Genomic DNA, 20,977 nt, shown 5'->3' with positions numbered 1-20,977 from the left:
AAAACTAACTTGACACAGGAGCTCTCCATCTTAGAAAGTGTCTGCGAGCAGCTTTTGAGAAGCTAAGCTTAGGGGTTGTTACAAATTATCAAGCAGAACATTAGGTTTGTCTGTCATATAAGCTGAAACTACAGGGCTGATTATTATCTGATGCTAACTGCACTTATTTCTGAGCTGCCATGTAGTAACTATCTGTATAAATTACTATCAGCCTTACACTGTGACATGTACATTCTATATACACAGTATAGTTAGCATCTTTGGAGGCACAGATCTTCCCTGCTAAAGGGTTGCGGGGGCCTTAGGCTGCTACAGAAGCCCAAAACATTTATGCCCTACTTCTTTAGTTAGGCTTTAGTTCTCTTTTAAGAAACATGTATTGTAAGCATTGTATGAAAAATACATTTAAGTAGATCACTGCAACCACACTGTCCAACTTAATATGTTCTACTTATTACATACTAAAACCTGCAATGTGATCTTTTAACAAACCTTTAAATACAGCAAATACCTAACAACAGATGTCAAACTTACAGGCCCATAATTTCCTGGTTGAGAGTGAATTCATTTAAAAACTGGACTTCTATCATCTTTTCTCTAATCCACACTAAATGAAAAGGACCCTGGCTCTGTTTTTGTTTGTATCTTGGGTATGACTGAGGCCCTTAATAATTCCCATCAAATATTTATCTGTATCACATTTGTCCCACCAAAAGACTAAAGTTCTTAAATATCTCTTCCCTGCTTAGCACATAGAAAGCACTAGTTAGTTAACATCATGCCTGAACCCAAATGAAGGGACTAGATATTGAATCACAACCCCAACTATAGACATAAACTACTCTGATTGCTCTGGTAGGTGTCTCAGTCATGTGCTTCATCCATCTTCATATACCTGATCTAACATTGCAGTAATCATTCCTTCTTGTTCCTGCAGATCAGGCTTGTCTAGAGATGCACCAAATCTGCAATTTTTGGATTTGCCCAAAAGATTAGGCCATATAAAGAACAGAATCCTAACTGTAACCTTATGTAATTTATGTAATCCTAACATAACGAGTTTGTGTTATAAAGCCTGTAGGAGTCACAGATTGTCACTGCATTGACTTGTATAAATGATGCTGTGTGTACCATCAGTAAGCAGTAAGCTATGTCCCTTGTGTAAACTAGACAAGTGTTTTCGTTACTGTTAGTATGTTTGGGTTCCAGAGGGAAGCGAGTTGGGTGCTTGAACGGAAGTAGGCAGATTACACTGTAGGACTGACCCAGACTGGGAAGCAAGCTCTTCCTGGCATTGATTTTTGAAGCCTAAGAACAGACAATACTCTTCCCCTTATTGATGATAATCTGCTGCTAAATATGGCACAACAACAGCACCACATTCACCAAGGTGCCACAGGAATACAAGCATACTATCTCCCCACAAACATTCACAATGGGAAAAATGCAACATAACTGACAGCATACTTGAAAGCATATTGTACTCCATAACAACAGACAAATTGTGTTTTCCAATAAAAATGCAAACAAAATGCATAATGCTTTAACAATATGAAGAGGGAAATCTACGGTCTGATGACAACACCGTTTTGGACATTTTTGCTCCTAAATTAGCTGTGTGATAAACTAAATGTAATGCTGTATCTCATTTTGCACCTTATTCACATGCTTATTACTCATTTACACTGTGTTTATTAGTACATTTTTTAGAGTTGTGTGCCAATTTCACAGGAGATTGCACCGTTTCTTCAGTTAATTACCCCTTCCAGCAAAGAGGCATTAAAGAGGAGTTAGCCAAGGACACTGGCCCAGTAGTCCCAATTTACATTAGCATGCCATTTGCTCATATACTTAACATTCACATAACCCTCAATTATTCCAATTTAGGAGGAAAGTACCAAATTGTGCACCCCAAATAGGGCAGGGATTAGCAGGGAGTTGGTGGGTTTTCAATGGTGGCTGGGGGTTTCTAAACATAGATAACTGTCTTAGTATTACATTTTTTACATTTCAGGAAGTTTAGGAAGTGTGTGTAGTACTTATAATTTATATGTGTTTATAATCTCGGGGTGACTAATCTCCTGCATATGTTTACCCACTGGAAATAATGAATAATGTGAATCGCTGGTGGAGAGACATATGCGGAGTGGCTACTTTAGAAAGTTTCCTCAAGAGACAAATGAGGGCTACTTCATATGGCCGAAGTGACGTGTATGTTTTCACACCAGCAATTCTCATTTTTGGAAGTGGGGAGACATATGCAGGAGATTAGTCGTCTCAGGTAGAGGAGATGTATCGCGGGGTGACTAATCATCTAGTGTGTCATTGCCCCTTAACCATCTTGCCTTTAAGATCTTACAAGATGCTTTCCTTTTTAGTTCTATTCCTCCTGTCAACTTGAGTAATTAAAATGAGCAGGAAAGCATCAAAAGATGCTTCCTGCATCAGTAAAATAAGCTTTTGCCATTCTACCTAGCTTTTACCCGAGCCAAATACCAGGTTACACTCATTATGCAAAGTGATATTAATAAAGTAAAAATTGCGTATATCATGAAATATAAATGTTAAACATGTAAATTGCAAAATTGATCAGATGAAAAAAATAACATTACACATGGTAAGGTACATCTCTACTTTGATGTATTCCAAAGTTACTGTTTTTTTTGCTTCTGGATGTAAGGTTTATGGAAATTCCTGTCCTATACTAGTCTGTTAAGCTACTTCCATTCATGACTGTTCATCCCTAGTGTTTAAATATGTCACTAAATAAATAAGCATACATATCTAGACAAAGAAGTAACTCTGTTTTCTAAATTAAGGTCTACAACTGTCTGATCTGCACCACTGGTTTCCTACTGTTTGTATAATTACAGGCGAACATAAATCAAATGCAGGCTAATACAATTTACAAAGCTTCCTTGGGGCCATAGTTGTTAGAGAATAATGGTGCCCTGGTATGATTATTTTCATTGCCTATATTTTATCTTTAACAAATTTTATTACATTCCAACCCACCCACACCCATGTCAACAAAATATTAAACTACTTTCCTCAATGTGTAATAAAAATGACACCTCAGGTACAATAACCCATAACAAACTATAAGGTCAATGACAAGCGGGGAGATTAGTCGCCTCACAATTAATCTCCTCTTGCGGGGCAACTAATCTCCTTGAATGCTTTACATTCTCGCCAGTAGGAAAACATAAGTGTGGTTTCAGCTTTCCGAAGTCACCCAAAGTTGCCTCGCGGGGCGACTAATATTGTCTGTCATTGGCCTAAGACCAGTAGCTGCTACCGGCTGATTGGCTGCTAGATCTGTAATAAACTTTGCACATTTTATTTCATGTCCCCATTAGAATTAAGGTACAATACAGGCTTATCCCATTGGAAGTATTACAGGTATTTATCAGGGCTAAAAGAAGACAGTGGGGGCCCAGAGCAAGAAGCAACAAGATATATTTATAGAAAAGGATTTTTATGAAACAGCTTTGTCACAGAGTGGCAAGTGATTCTTGCATCCCATTTTTACAAAAGTAAGAGCATATTGCATTTTGCCCAAAATATATGACAGCTAGCTCCTTTGGATCTTGAATGCATTTTCCCAAAACTGTTTTCTGAAACTTTCCTGTTCTTACAACACCCTTCTCATAAATAGCAAGGAATTTTGGAAGTGTTTATACCCACATGTAAATCACAAAATTGCATCCTGCTAAATGCTATTTCCAGAGGTACTTGCTCTACTGTACTTGTGCCTTTCACTAAAATGCCATTTTTGCCTGCTACATAACGTGCAAGGTGCAAAGTACAGGAGCCCTGCAACAAGGCAGCCCTGGGATTAATGCCCAGCTCGAGAAGGTGTTACTTATGGAGCTCCCTGTGTTGTGCCTACACAGTGACTTTCACCTTAGGAATCACATGCTAATGCCTTTTTACACTGACACTGATGCCACCAAAATGCAAACATTTATTAATTTGAATGCTAATTTGAATTTGTACTGGTAAATTGAGTACAGCACTGCATTCATAAGAGAAAGGCTAGGGGAGGAGTGTAGGCATACCTCCTCCTGATCCCAATTTAAGGTGCACCAGCCATAGCAGGTTATAAGGACAGGGCTTCCTTTCTTTCAGCAGTGTTGTTCTTTGCACTTGCACCAGATTTTTAAGGCCCATGGCCCATGGCCCATGACACAAGAGCTTAATGAGTGAGCAGTTGGGTTCTTGGTAGATTCTAAGTATGCTTACATTTTCATTACATTTCTGCAAATCCTCAGAATCCCTGCAACATTACCAAAAAAAGTCTATTGCTGTCGCTGCTGGTCATAAATCACAGACAGACAACTAGAAGCATCCCAATGTTCGTCACAAAAGCATTTTTTATCAGATTTCAAGCCAACAAAAGCATTTTTTTAATCAGATTTCAAGCCACGCTCATCTAACCCAGGTCAGAACAACCTAATGAGATCTAGCAGTGGCAACATAGAAAACATGACACTGGGTTTAGTGACCCTGAGACCTTGAGATTTTAGTTAAACTCTTAAAGGAAAAGGTCAAACACTGGGAGGTCCCAGCCAGGCAACATCCTTCCCTTTGCATACCTCTCAGTCAATAACTGAAAGTCCAACAAAGGGAAAGTTGTGCTCACCACTAAACTGTGTGTAAGTTTAGGATTGGTCAGACTGGAATTGACTTTGACGTAGTTGGCCCGCCTGAAGTATATTACAATATATGGAAAACCAATCTCTTTTTTGTTTAAAGGGGAGGGCATGTCTTCATAGCTTAATGCACAGAACATCTTAATGTCCTATATATACTGATACTGTTTATAATAACTGAAAGAGCCATCATTCCCACATGCCTTAACCTCTACTTTCTATGTATGTTCATTTATATCTTTATAGTGCTACTTATGTACGCAGCTATGTACAGCTACTTTTCTTTTCAAGACATTGTAGAAGGTTTAGAAAAAATAATCATATTAGGCAGAGAAATGTTAGACAAGGTTGTAAAGTCATATTCTTAAACCATAGTAACAAACTTAGAAAACTTATCATAGTCAGAAATGTATCACATATGGGAAATTAGTAACAGAAGAATGAGCAATCATAAATAACATTAAAGTTGCAGCAACCATTGGCAGACAAAGGCTGCAATAACCAATAGAATGCTAGGATGTATAAAAGGGTAAATTGACTCAAGGGATGTAAGCGTAATTTTTCCTACATAAAATGGCATTGATTAGCTTACATCATGTACATAGGGTGCAATATCATGCACCAATCCACCAAAAACTGATAAATACATTTGGTCACAGGCCACCAAAATAAATACAGGGAATTACTTCATCTAACTACTGCCCATTCTTTCCTCAATATTAGTAAAACTTCTGCCTGCAGGTGACAGGACAATTAACAGTACAATTAGAGGTAAAGCAGGCCATACACATTAAGATTTCTCTCTCAAAGATGACCAATTTCACTGTGATCAGACAAATTATTGTAAGGTTAGTGGATACCAAACGATCGTTCATCTAGCGATTTTTCCAGGTTTAAAAATTTTCATTGTTAATAATAGAATTTGCCCATTGTTTGCAGGACCAAGCAGATCATTTTCCTAGCTTCAAATAACCATTCTTGCTTGAAATTGTCATTTTCATTGGACAAATCATACTTTTAAACAATTGTTTCAGGATAAGCACAGTCCTATAATAACGAAAAGATCTTTTAAAAATCTTAACATGTGTAGCTAGCTGTGATCTTCCCTGATTTGTACACTTACGGGCACCCTAACACCCTAGTCTGACACTGGTGGGCGACAAATCTCCTTGTGTGCCATTAACCTTAATTTGGTCTGTTGGGCCATTTCAATCAGACCAGGTATCTGAAGGTGGTGGTCCAGCAGGCCATTTCAATCAAATCAGGTATCTTAAGGTGGTGGGCCAGCAAATATCACAGGAAAAAAACATACTTTCTAAAAACCTTTTGCTTTGGGGCCCTGAAAGATAACTCTAAACAAGTTACAGACTCTTGTCTGAAAATAAAACAAGAGCATAGTACTGTGCTAGTGTTAGGGACGTGACACACGGGGAGATTAGTCACGCCGCAACAAATCTCCATTGTCTCATGTGACTAATCTCCCCGCAATGCCATCCCACAGGCTATAATGTAAATCGCTGGTGGGACGGCATATGTGCACCGTGATTTGCCAAAGTCGCCGAAGATTTACATTTTAGCCAGTGGGATGGCATTGCGAGGAGATTAGTCGCCCGTGATAACAGAGATTTGTTGTGGCGTGACTAATCTCCCCGTGTGTCACGGCCCTTAAGGTGGCCATACACGCGCTGATATTATTGTTTCTTATGATAATCGGTGCGTGTATGGTTGAAGATGAAGCGACCAATATCAGTAAAAGCCTTGGATATCGGTCGTTTTGTTAAACGGGCAGGACTGAAAATTTTGGTTGGGCTCTTTGAAGGTGCCCGCACATCATGACGCTAATACTAAATTGTCTGAATTTCTTTGTTTTTACCTGCATATCTGACGATTCACTCTTAACATTAGTAGAATGGTTGAATGATCTTTCCTATGAGCAACGGTCATGGGAAAGATCGTAATTGTAGCCTGTATGGTCACCTTAACTCCCCATTCCACCATAATAAATAAGTCCTACTAGACAGGCCATTATAGAAATGAGCATGGGGGTTATTATAACATAAATATTATAGATAGGGGTACAGTATTTAACTGAGCTAGAAAGAAACAGAATAAGGGGTCGAGTCAAAAATCTGTAAAGATTAAAAGTAAAATGGTAGCAATAAAAAAGAATTACTGAAAGGCTGGTAAAAATGCTTTGGATAAACACAGCTTTCCTATGAGTGAGTTGAATTCCAGACATAACTAAAGAAAAAAAACGGTAGATAAGATGAACCAATTGGTTTTAAACTGTTGTTGATTTTTTCCCCTAGTTTATGTTATGGATTTTTCCTTTATGGTATAGATTTTTCCATGACACATACTATATACATTTTCTTTGCTCCTTATCATCACCTATTCTGTGAATAAACACTGAATCCTATAGAAGATTGTATTATTCATTTAGAGCAGTGTCATGCCAGACTGGGGTGTAATCAATGAGCAATCTCTGTAAAGTGCTGTATAAAGTGTCAGAACTATATAATTAAATAATAAAATTGTCACAGAATGACCAGACCCATTATTTAAATTTGTGTTGTAAATTGTCGGATAATGTTGAAGACGTCATGGTACCTATTGGAATCAGCAGGACAATGTACCTTACTTTACAGTTCTAGGTTACATCTAATAGTTGTGTTACTGAAGTATGTGGCATTTATGGATATGACATGCATTATTTTCTGTCTATAAGATGCTTGCTAAAGGACGTGACCTGTTAAACACAGCACTGGAAAATGTTATCTGCATCTATTCCAAAATTGCACCGTGTTAAGGTCCCCATACACGAGGCGATTTCACTAGTTGTGCGACGAACGATTATATCGACAAACGATCGGGTTTCCATACGATATGCCATCCACGGGAACGATAATTTGCAAAAGATTTCATCGTATCATTATCATAAAATACGTACGATCGTACATCTACGTATGATCCAATGTCGTGGCGGAAGCAGTATTTATTTATTTATGTTTGTTGACTTCCGCTGCTGGCAGTCATGACATGCGCAGAGAACAATCGTTCGAAGACAAATGTCTGACACTCACACCAACTGGCAGATTTTATCGTTAAACGACTAAAATTCTTAAACCTGGCCGATCGATTTTGGGGACGATAATGTCGGGTCGATTAGCGGGCCGACGATCGTTCGCACACCATCAACTATACGATAACTTAACGATAGTATCGGATCGTTTGGGAATCGGTTGTTTGACAGTAAAAAATCGGCCCGTGTATGGGGGCCTTTACACAAACTCTACTTCAGAAGAATAGATGGTGTGAGATTACAAAAGACACCAAACTGAGCATTACTCATACACCTTAGGTCCTAGGGCATGTGCACATCACAATACCCATCTGCACTGGATTCCAGAGCACACAGTTAATTATATCTTTTGAATCTTCTTTCCATAGCACAGAGACACTCTTAGGGCTCTGGCACACGGGGAGATTAGTCGCCCGCGACAAATCTCCCTTGTCATGGGCGACTAATATCCCCGAACTACCATCCCACCAGCAAACATGTAAGTCGCCGGTGGGATGGTACACGCTGCGCAGGCGATTTCGGCAAATCCCCGGGTGTCCTCGCGAGGCATTTTCGGCGATTTGCCGAAATCGTGCCACGTGTGCCATCCCACTGGCGAGTTACATGTTCGCCGGTGGGATGGCAACTGATGGCAACTCGGGGAGATTAGTCGCCCACGAACAAGGAGATTTGTCGCGGGCGACTAATCTCCCTGTGTGCCAGAGCCCTTTGGATCTGCTTATCTCCACCTGCCTCCAAAAGTCAGGTTCAAAGACAGTACACCACATGTGACTGTGACCTTAGGCTGTATGCAACTTTGTTATAGGCATTAAGTAATAGGCTTCACTGTGCTTTGCACTAGTAGGCACTAATAAGTAGGGCACTGGTAATTGCTGTAAAGGCGGACACTCCTGGGTTGCCCAGGTACCAACCCTGATATGGTGGGCACAAGTTGTGCTGGCTTGCACACCAAAATTTTAAAATCTTTGACCCATCTTAATCAGAGCAAGCAAATGTGCAGGATAGCAGTAGACATTATAAGTAGACATTATAGGCATCCTGGAAAAATGTTTTTTTTTAATTTGCCCATATTTTGTGCTTTATGCATTATGTAATTTAGTAAATGATCCCAACTTACTGGGTCCTATTCAAAACATGTACAATGTAAAAAAACACTGCATTACAACAAAGTCTAAATGCATTCCTCTATCTGTAATGTAAAAACTGCAGTTCGCTTTGAATACATTTATCAGGCTCAGAAGCATAAATGTGCGTGTTTGGATAGAGTATGAACTGGATTCTTCTGGATTTCTGTGTGGTATTGACACTTTTAAAGTGATAGCTAATACCATTTCAATATTTTTAACATTAACAATGCAGAAAATATTTCTTTTTAAAGTTTTTCTAAAGGTCTCTCTGTTTAGTACTGTTTTACAATTTCAGTCACTATTAAGCCTCCCACACCCAAATCACAGTTTCAAAACAAACAAAATCACAACTGCAATGGGTCCCTAAACACAGAGCTGTGTAGCACACACACAGTCACCTTGGCCTTCATTACAGAGAACTTTCTTTTCCACACAAAAATTCAGATCATGCTCTCTGACCCAACCAAATATGGTAACAATTAGACTGTGTCCAAAAAATCTGACATGTTTCCAAAAATACTTCTTAGATCAGATATCATGAAAACCTCTGTTAAATGTTTGTGGGGAGAGCCTCTAGCGGACTAAAAGCTAATGCCAATAGGTGCCACAAAAATAATTCAATGCATACGACAGAAATATGCACCAACTTATTTATACACTTGTTTTAGTCTCATATGAAAGGCCATAATCAATAACTCTATGCTGAGAGAGATGGAATCTGTCTGGAAAAACTTTATAAACTACAAATACGTAGACTGACTAGACATTGCAATACACTGAATATAATATGGCAACAACTACACTGAATATAATATGGCAACAACGGAGAAATTGCTTACTTTCTATTGCCAGGAGTGAGCAATACAGCAACCCATAATAGTGCCACTGTATAAGCTGAATTTAGATCAGGAAATCTAAATTTCAATGTATGTATTAGTCCTATAACAGCTTTTCCCTTTAAAAAACCCCTGAAACTCAGGCTGATCACAAAGTAGGATTCAGTCATTGGATAGTAAATTAAAACTAATATGGTAGATTGTGGCTCAGTGGATAGCTTCTGCCTCTCAGATCAGTTCCGGCTTGAGCACTGTATGGATTTCCTTCCAAACTCCAAAAACATATAGACAGGTTAACAGGCTCCTGTTTAAATGTAACTGCATTAATGTGATATGAACCTTAAAGGTGCCCATACACTGGCAGATCTGCTCGCTTGGTGATGTGACCAAGCGAGCGGACCTCCTCCGATATCCCCCACAGGGTAATTCGATCATTTGGCCCTTTACATTACATTACATTAACATTTATTTATAAAGCGCCAACATATTCCGCAGCGCTGTACAATAAGTGGGTTACATACATTGGACATACAGAGTAACATATAAAGCAATCAATAACCGATACAAGAGGTGAAGAGGGCCCTGCCCAAAAGAGCTTACAATCCTGGGGCCAAACGATCGAATTATAATGATGGGCATAGGTAAAGTCAGTCCGGGGACCACATCAACGAGCCAATGCGGTCCCCGATCCGACTAGATTTTCTAACCTGCCCCATCGAGATCTGGCCGATTTCAGGCCAGATATCGCTCGGACAGGCCCGTTGGAAGCGCCCATACACGGGCCGATTAGCTGCCGAATCGGTCCAAGGGACCAATGTCAGCAGCTACTATCGGCCCGTGTATGGGGACCTTTAGACTGTAAATTCCACTGGGCAGGAACTCATGTGAATGATGTAAATATTTGTAAAGTGCTGCAGACTATACTGGTGCTACATAAATAACAGAAAATAACAGCACTGGCAGACAAATACATAGCTGTACTCATTCAGCAGCCTATGGATTACTTGAGGCATAGCCAGAGGCCATACAAACTGGGCTCAAACCACCCATGGGTGAGTGCGCGGTAAGTAACTGCACCCTAATCTTGCTTAGATCAATATTAATAAATTAATAAATTATTAATAAGTGATCCATGCAAATACTTAAATTCAATTTTGATTTTATTCTTATATTAACATGAGCATGAGTGCTGCTTTGTTAAGTCGCCCATTACTATACTATTTGCCATAAAATAATCCATTTTATAGAGCAGGAATGCCCAACCTTATTTTACTTGTGAGCCACACTCAGATGTAAAAAGTGTTGGTGAGCCACACAAGCATAAAAAAGTTATTTGATGATACAAAATAAGGGCTGTGATTGACTATTTGGCAGCCCCATGTGCACTGCTAGCCTGCAGGGTGCTCTGCTTGGAATAAAACAGTGTATCTGTACTTCCAAAGCTTGCCACCAAGCCAGAAATTTAAAAATGGGCACCTACTTTGAGGCCACTGGGAGCAACATCAAAAGTAGTGGTGAGCATGCTGCTTGTGAGCCACAAGTTGGAGATCACTATAATATAGAGAGTATCATTAATTATTTCCTATTATTCTTTATGTGGTCTGCTTAATTGAATGTCAGCAAATTCTTAAAGAAATATGAAATGTCAGACTGGTGCTACATTTATGTAAAGAAAATCTGAGTGTAATCCATTAGATTCAATTGAATTACTCAAACAGTAATACATAAAGAAAAAAAAAACCACATACTAACGCATCCCAATATGTTAAAGATGATTCTGCAAAAACATGTTTTCTTCATAATACAAAGATGCTAGAGCTGGTTACATAAATGAAAGCAAGCCCAGCATTGCCAAGGAACAAAGCAAAGGGTCTTGCAGTACTTGCACTGTGCATGGTGTCTAATTTAACCCTGGGCTGAAATATGGAGGGCTGTAATTTGTGCATTGCTATTTCAGGTTTATATAGGGATGCCAATGTCATGCTTCTGTTAACTACAATTGTCTTCAAGCTATCAGAGGGCGCATGGATTTGCAGATGGGCCATGAGATGCTACACATAGTTGTTAGCATTCCAAGCTCCCTAAAGAAGACTAAGCACGGATTACTATTTCACATTGCCATACTTTTATTCCCTGATACATTTCTGAGCAATTTGAGTGCATTGCGGTGCAACATTTCCAGCCTACTTCTTTGGTTCTCCTTTAAGATTTTGAGTCTTTTTCAACAGGTTAATTTTTTCACATTTATAGAAACATTTCAATCAAATGTTAATGATTGAGCTTAGTTATCAAAGGATTTTTCACAGTTACATAGTTAGGAAGTTAATTTGGGTTGAAAAAAACACAAAAGTCATCAAAAGCATCAAATTCAACCCCTCTAAATGATCCCCAGTACATATATATATTATGCTGACCTATCAATACACTTACCTACAACAAAATTTATATACACTTATCTTTACTAACTAACTAGGCATTAATAGAATCTTCCACAGGGTCATAGTGGGGGGTGCAGGGCCTACCGGGTCTTCTGCCCCAGGACATTCTTACCGTAGCTTGTTGGGAGAGGGGGATCTTTAGGCCAGGGGGAGCACCAGTGGGGATCGGGTCTGGGCCAGCGGGCCCACTGAGTTTTTCCCCGGTGCCCCACTGGCCCAGCCCGACCCTGATCTGCCATCACAACATCAGCTGGTATGGTATTTCACAACCTCACAGCCCTCTCCATAAAGAACCACTTAGACTACTGAAAATTAAAGTTTAGTTCAAGTCTAAAGGGGTAGTCTTTTATTTTCTATATGAAAAAAGATCCCCTCTGTCTACAATGTCCTCTAAAGTAATCATAACCACTCACGTGTACCTTTTCTCCAAAGAAAACAACCACAACCTTGACAGTGTTTCCTCATAGTTTAATTCTTTAATTCCTTTTACAAATTTAGTTGCACTCTCTCCAGCTCATTAATATCCTTCTTAAAGGAGCAGTTCAGTGTAAAATTGAAAATGGGCAAAATAGATAGACTGCGCAAAATAATTTTCAAAAATGTAATTTATAAAGAATGGATTGGACAGATGTCTAACATAATGGCCATAACACTACTTCCTCCTTTATAACTCTCTAAGCTGTTAGCAGTCAGTAGCCAGTGAAGGGGGGGCACATGGGACATAATTGTTGTACAGTTAGTTTGTATTTTAATCTGACATGCATGCTCACAAACTAACAGTGAACAGTTATGTTCCATGTGGCCCCTAAAGTCACTGACAAACTAAGAGGTCAGAGAGTTAAAAGCAGGAAGAAGAGTTCTGGCTATTATATCTGGACACTCCAGCCTTTATAGATTACATTTTTGCCTAACTCCAGCCTTTAAAGATTACATTTTTGTCCTTCATATCCTTTTGATCTCCTGCACTGATCCTGCACTGAATGCTAAAAAGGATACAATGTTTAACAAACTTAATTTAAAAAGTAGCTTTCGGCAGAGAGCCCAGAAACTCAACAAGCTACACCTGCACTTTGATACAATTGTAACTAATAAGATAAACAGGTCTCTTGGGGGAACTGAGACTTGCAGCTTAAAGGACAACTTCACCTTCAAAACTGTAATAACACATAAAACAAGACCCCAAACCCCCAGAAATGTGTTCAAACTTTAAATAACCTGGCAAATTTTGTAAAATGGGAGTGGCATTTGGGAGGTAGTCATAAAGATGGCCATGGTCAAAAAATTATGCGCAGCATTTCTTTTTGTCCCTCTTTACATTTTTCAAATGTTGGGAGGTATGTAACTATATGACAAATATTTGTTTATTTTGGGCAGTCTATTCATTTTACCCAGTTTCATTTTTAAACTGAACTGTTACTTTAAGGACTGGAGCCCAAAACTGAACTGCATACTCATGGTAGGGTATATTTTCATAATTTTGCAGGGCAGACAATATATGATTGACAGCTCAGATTTTTAAATACAATTATAACAGTTATGCATGTTTTCATAGGACTTTTATTATACAACTTTTTATGTCTGAGTAACAGGTCTCCTTTCGGGTATGAACCCACAGAGCGAGTTAGTCGCTGAGATAGATCTCTGCTATCGCGGGCAAGTAACCGTTTCGAAAAAGCTTTCCACCAGCAACAATAGAAGTCGACGGTGGAAAGCCCTTCACATTTTTCAATAAGAAGTTTTATTAGATACACTGTGCAACTTTCACAAACAACAAAATTCACAAACTTTCCTCCACTGTCAGAAGTGGTCGCTAAACAGTTCTGCGTTCACAAAGCCCTTATTAAATTCTCGCAACAGCAAATTTATTCCCACAGAGCCATATATTTTTGCATTGCAAATAATTTTCCTGTTATCAACTTTTATGACATTCCCCCTTATGACATCAAACTACCTTTGAAATAGCAGTCATTCTAGGAGGAATTAGACACAAGACTCATGCTAACCAAAATTTATAAAAGAAAACTCAAAATATACGGAGCAACTTCAACATCACTGCATAAAATCACTGTTTATTGTATTCACTTAAAAACACATAGTGCGAGTGTCAAAATAAGGGTTATACGCTTGACGCGTTTCGTGGCATCACGCCACTTTCTCAAAAGCTGCAAAATTTATAAAAGCACTAGTAAACAGCAATTGCGGGCAATTGAGAAGAAGCCAATAAGGGACATTACAGAAAATGTGCTTCTTTATAATGATGCACATATTACTTTGTCTATCACAACCACCTTGAGCTGTAAAATGGGATTAGATTCGCTGGAGGTCATTATTCCCCTTTACAAAGTAATGGAAGATGCTTAAACGGGATATTATTGGATTAGAGAGGGTCCAAAGAAGGGCAGCTAAGCTGGTAAAGGGTATAGAAAGTCTCAGTTATAAAGAAATATTGGGCCTGTTTAAGCTGGAGAAGAGGCGCTTAAGAAGGATATTGTAACTATGTATAAATATATAAGGGGATCCTATAATAAATTCTCTAGTGCTTTATTTACCAGTAGGTCCTTCCAGCAGACATGAGGGCAACCAGTCCGATTAGGAGAAAGGAGGTTTCATTTTAATATTTGAAAAGCCTTGTTTAAAGTGAGAGCTGTGAAGTTTTATATAGACAGTTTGAACTTTATGGACATGTACCTTTTTTAAACCTATGTTACTATGTTAATACAAAGGACATAAAGGAGGTAAGTGTGAATTAATAGCTGTAAGGTTAAGAATAAGGTGATTTAAAGCCAGGAAATTCATGGACGTAACTATAACGTTTTAGTGCAATTACCAACTCCTACATCACTTTTCCATCCCGAGGCCAAGAGAAAGATTTGTAGAGATGAAAATCTGTTGTGCAAAGGTTTGTATTCAGCCCTGCACCTATGTAAACTTAGTTTAGTGCTATAATAAACTTGTGGATCTGGAGCCAATAACGGGTCCCCATGCTGTTTATGGTGGGTCTCCATGATCTTCTTTATTCAAATATATTTCTTTTCCAATAAGAAAAAAGTAATTAGAATTTGGAATACAAATGTTTATTAATCAGTCGTTATGCTGATTCCCTCAGCTTAATTAGGGTAAAAAAAAAAAAGAAAAGTTAAACCCTGGTTTTATGAGTTTATTGCCTGCATTTTTCATTAATTATGCCTGATACTCTTGCAAAGTTCTATGTGCCCGACACCTCTATAGAACATTAGAGAACTACATTATGTGTACCCTGAGCACAGCAGAATTCTACCAGTTCTGCATAAACATACCTCTGGCAGACTAGTATGCAGTTACTGTATCTGCCTTCTGACTTACATAGGCTGAACAAGGACTGTATAGACATAACAATTATACAAGTCTGACTTTACCCCAAAGTTGCTTCTCTCTTGCCATGGAATGTGTAAGTAATATTGTATGCTTTCCAAACACATACAGCTGGGGCTGAGGACATTTCACACAGAAGAAAAGAAGCCATTAGTTGGGGAAGGAAAAGCCCCATAAACACTGAGATTGGTTAGCACAGGCCCAATATAAATATTATTAATAGCACTAATTTTATGAGCATTCCCTTCTAGGGCATCAATTTAAGTCCCACAGGATCAGTTGAATGCTGCAACTTTTCTCATGGAAAAGCACCGGCACATGCAAGAGTTACAGAATAAAACAAGAGTCTTAGATGTCCAGCACATGATACATGAATCTCAAAACCCCTTATGGTTCACCTGTCCCTGTCCTGTGACAGCGGGAGTTGGTGTTTTGAATGCCAGTGTACCATGGACCTAAGGCTAATGCCACTATTGCCATTTTCTCTGCCAGCAAATAAAACGCCAATACTGATCCAAACCTCCTGTGGAAACAGCCACTGACTTTAATGGCACCCATTTGCCCACATGGATTTTGACCCAAAAATACTATTTTCTGTCTGAAATTCACCATTGCATATTGTGATATTCATATTTTCTCTGTCTTTGTAGAAAATAGTTGAGACGATGCTTCAATACAGACATGCTACAGCACTAATGTTCCAATGCCTTGTGCATGGACCCCATAATCTGGGAAGCCCCCCAATACTTTCTCCTGTTGCATTTACATACAGTCATCTTGCTGCTGAACTTTTACCTGCTTAAAACAAAATCTCCTTGTGTCCCGAGGGTTTCAAATTGCTAATTGCTGTCAGTGCTACATAGTGACCTAGTAACCTTGTCCAGTTCAGGGCTCTCCCAGGTCCCTAGAGAGGTAAAACCAAAAGTTACACTTCCTTGAAATCCCATATAGCGTGGGCTGCAGAACATCTAAGTACTGTTATGGAGCAGACTTTTCCCTAACATTCAGTCTGGCTCTAATGAGTGAAGGGGAAAAAAAAGATTGTTGGGGAATAAGAATGGGAAAATCCCACTCCTCCGCCTTCTCTGGTCTCTTCTCGCTCCACACTTGTCTTCTGTTTCCCCACTTGCATACTTTTATGGTCCGTTCACGGCTACAAACATTTTCATTGATTATCCCACTCCTTAGGAATGCACGACCTCTCAACATCCGCCGAGCACCGACCCAGGGCCTTTTATTTTAGTAACTCCTTAGCACACATTCTCATTTAGACTGCAAAGTCTCTAGGGCAATATTCTATTTTCTCCTTACACGCACTTCTGTGCACACAGATCCTTTGTAAGTCAACAAATGATCAAATAATACACATTTTGATTCAAGGCAATTTAGGATATGAGGAACCCGAAACTCAAGCAAGTAGTACAAAGGTTAGTCCCTTGACTAGAATCTTAAAGCTGAAAATACAGAACTATTCATTATATATCACTGATACATAGGTAATATCCAAACCAAACTCTGCCCTTTTTTGCTTTATAGACTGAGGACCTGGTCCTAAGCCCTTGTTCCCATGTCACCAAGGTAGATCTTCCATGGAATTACTCAGAACCCACCTTTTATAACCTTGTTCATCTACATCAGGGCTGTACAACTATAGGCCCGTTGGGCTGGATGTGGCCCTTCAAAGGCTTTTTTTTATGGCCCCAGTCTGCTCAAAGGCTCCATAAATTTAATTTAATTATATCATCATTTATATTTGATCTGGTTCTCAAACATGTTTTATGATAAATAATTGGTCCACTATATGTAATATGTTGGACAGCACAGTTCTACATCATTAACCTTCTATATCCTCCTTTATTCTGTTCTCCTCTTCACAGAAATTAATTTACCACACAGGCAATACAAGTTAATAGGAAAATCATCTTCAGGGGTCACAAATGAATGAAAACCTAGAAATATCTCAGTAAGATAAATTGTACCATTGCATGACTGAACACAGTCAGGAATCTATTAAGCATATTCAGTGACACAATTATTCTGTTTCTTGAAAAACACAAATTTGTATAAAATTATATGGGCAGATTTGGGCGTTTCTAAACTGGATGAAAAATACCAGATGAGAATATCCTGACCTGTTTACCATCAGTCTTAACCTGCTGGTCAGTAGGTCACCAAGCTGTTCAGGGTTTGTTACAATAATCATATTTAAATCAGTTAAAGCTCCTCCTGCAATAATACAGCTCATTATATCTGCAGATAAATTTTACTAAAAGGAAACAAAGTTAAGTCTAACCCAAACCCTAGGCCAATCTCACCCTTAGCAGTAAATAAGTTATGTAATCTGAACATCATTTTTGTTCTGGATTGAATGATTTGGGGTGCTATGGTGTCAACATTATATGTTAATGGGCTATATCCCCCACTTATAGAATTTGTCTACCTCTGATGAGGACTGAGTCTTGCATGCTTACAGGGCTAACCTTATGAACTTACTGATAATTCGGATCTTTTCCTTCTTGGTAGGAAAGGTGGCTGTTTCAATTATAGTTATAATGTCACACAAATACTAGAAGTAAATGGTAAATAATAGCTAAAGACAAGTTTGCGTAAAAACTCCAAGCTCAAGAGAGTGAAATGGCTGAAATTAAAGGGAAGAGCAGATATAACTTTTTCCATACCCCTGCTGTTAGTACAAAGACTTGTATGGGAGGATGGGAGGGCACTCACCAAAAGTTACAGGGCCAGTGAGAGAACAATGGATGGAGGAAGGCTGCGCGCACAAAGTTTACACAAGGAGGCACAGGACACATTACAATAAAGGTTCTTTATAAAACCAGCGAGAGCTATTAGCAAGGTTGGGAATTAATTATATTCTGTGAAATCTAGTATGTTCAAACTGACTCCCTCCAGGTATTGCTTAACTACAGCTCACAACGATCAGCTGCAGCTGCATTTTGACAGTTCTACATCAGGGTGCCACCAGGTAGACACCCATGCCCAAAATCCACAAGCTAGAGTCAGAGAAGTGGGGCCCCAAGTAATGAAGGCCGGGCCCCATTATTGAGGTAGGAGGAATACATGCATTGGTCTAGCCTTTAGCACTTTCATCTGTTGCTGAACTACAACTTCTAGAATCCCCTATGGCACTGAGTGTGATATTGATATTTGCAAATCTACAGCTGCTGGGAGCTACAGACTGCACACCCTTAAAATATACCCTGGAAATAATACCTCACCTGTGATGCAAGGGCACAGCCGTACATCTTATGCTGAGACCTGTTCTTTGACCCCTACGCTAAAATAATTCCAGCCCATAAACAGGGGACACTGGCACCTCTGCCATCTTCTGTGCTCACACCTTCCCATAAAGCAAGACCAATAAGCAGGTAAGGGATCTCACATATGCAGAACAAGCAATAAACCAATTTAGCATTGTGACATCTCTTCACTCCATGTGTGAGATTAGACTGAGAATGTGATGAGGGTTCCATGTCATTCACTTTGGACCAAAGGATTGTGCCCTGTCTCCACATTGTCTCTCACTGCCAAGCTCCAGTAACAAGATGCCAAGCCCTGACCGTTTACTTGAGCCCTGCCAGCTTCCTAAAATGATGTCTCAAAACATCACCATCTTTATCAGCCACAAGTGCAGAGGTCTCTGTATCTAAAATCGAACCTTTACTAATTTGTCCAACGTTGTACCATGCAGTGCTGGACTTACCCGATCTGTGCAGCACCTAATGGCCAAGCAGGAAGGTCCCCTGGCTGAAAGTTGCCCAAAGTTACATCCTTTGACACAAAGCACATCCGACTTCTTTCAAGTGTTTTCCAAATTCCAGGTAAGTGACCCGTTCCACTAATCCAGCTTCCACATCCCACACCTTATGATTGACAGGCGGAACATGTTGCCTTTGTGCACAGTGGAACGGGACTGCTGTCTCTGCAATGAGAAAGGAACAGTCCAAAATCAGAGGAAATCAGGGGCCGGGGCTGTGTAATCAGGCAGGGAGGGGAAAGAGAAAGAGAAGGAGAGAGGGGGAGGAAGGGAGGGAGAGAGGGGAGCAGTGAGGGGAGGGAGAAACAGCTGAGAGGGGTGAGACTGGTCTGAAACAGGAGGGGAAAGTGGAAAGTTTCCTGCTGTTCTTAACCACTCCGGTGCCAGAGCAGCCACTTCCAATAGTCTCCAAGCCTACACAGCTCCGGGCATCTGCCTTTTCATACCAATTAAAGAAAAGAACGCAGTAATTATACTGTAATTCTCTTGCTATTGTGGCAGTACCCTAATAAAAAGGGAATTGCAGTTCCACTACTGCCCACTATCAGTAAATCAGTAAAATATGGACAACTTATAACACAGCATTTAACCCCCTTTCCTTTCCCTTTGGCTAACCTACAACTCTCTATTTGAGATATCAGTTAGAATATTGCCCATATGTACATTCTCATAACAAAGAATTGGCATGGTTGGCAGCCCTAAATGTGGGATATAAATAATGACCTCTGTTTTGTTCTTTGCTAGATAATGTATCACATGTAGTAGCTAAGGTGCTTGACTCTACTAACACTGTGTGGCCTATTACTGTATGCACTTTCCCAGCTGCCAGTTGCAAGGCTGGTATGTAGTGAGGTTGCCACCTGGTCCATACCTTACCAGGCTGGCAAGTAAAAATGGTGCTTGAAGCCAATGTTATTAATAGGGGAAAAATATAAAAGTATAAGGCCAATATATTTTTCCAAAAAGGTGGTAGCCACCTATCTCCAAAATGGTGGTGTGCCACACAGATCCAGATCTTTCAAAAAAAGCCCTGGTATTTTAAATACACAGAGACCTAAACAGCCCCCTACAGGCCAAAAAAGTGTGACTGTTTATGGCATTGTATAGCAGCCCCTCTGGGCCACAAAGTACTTGCACTCCAAGCAATACTACTTGTCCTGGCATCCCCTGCTCACCACCCCTCCACTCCATCCCCACCATCACTTGTGCAAACCCCACCAGATACCCACTCAGGGTCTCACGCAGCCTTTGTGCAAGTCATTCAGTTGTTTTTTCCGCTGAAATTGTGCCGTCTCCACTTCGGCTATGCACCCTGGCATTTGCCAGAATCTACCAATTCCCTGCCAAGCCCAAGTCTGGTGGCACAAGGAAACCCCACTGTGCTTGGGAGAATCACTATGTGTGCAAGAAAACCCACAGAGCGAGGTCAGACATACTGAGCTACAGACCAGCTATTAAGCACAAAGCAAATAAACTACTCACAGGAATGTAGAAAGTAACAATGTTTCTCCCCCAGTCCTTGTTCATTGCTAAATAACTGTCTGGCCCCAGTGTCTGTGTTGTCCCACAGCAACCCTGCATGCAGTTGGTACTTGGTATTATAAGTTTCAGCCTGTGGGCAACTAACTGGTTCTATAGAAATTTGGCTCACTGTATGAAGGGAAACAATACACTGAACATCTCATTAGCAAATGGGCTCATAGAAGGGTCACT

The 20,977-nt window shown here is 39.7% G+C and overlaps 1 protein-coding gene across 1 annotated transcript in view; it reads right to left on the bottom strand.

Annotated features, from left to right (window-relative positions):
- The window catches only part of plekhg2 (pleckstrin homology and RhoGEF domain containing G2), a 75,291-nt gene extending 55,763 nt beyond the window's left edge, over nucleotides 1-19,528 (bottom strand). Inside the window, exon 1 of the mRNA XM_002938593.5 lies at nucleotides 19,211-19,528. Coding sequence (XP_002938639.3) covers nucleotides 19,211-19,296 — 86 coding nt within the window. The 5' untranslated portion in view covers nucleotides 19,297-19,528. The remainder of the gene's footprint in view (nucleotides 1-19,210) is intronic.
- Between the last annotated feature and the right edge of the window lie 1,449 nt (nucleotides 19,529-20,977).

Source organism: Xenopus tropicalis, chromosome 8, assembly GCF_000004195.4.
Source record: "Xenopus tropicalis strain Nigerian chromosome 8, UCB_Xtro_10.0, whole genome shotgun sequence".
Taxonomy (NCBI): Eukaryota; Metazoa; Chordata; class Amphibia; order Anura; family Pipidae; genus Xenopus; species Xenopus tropicalis.
This window is presented reverse-complemented; position numbering and strand designations above follow the sequence as displayed.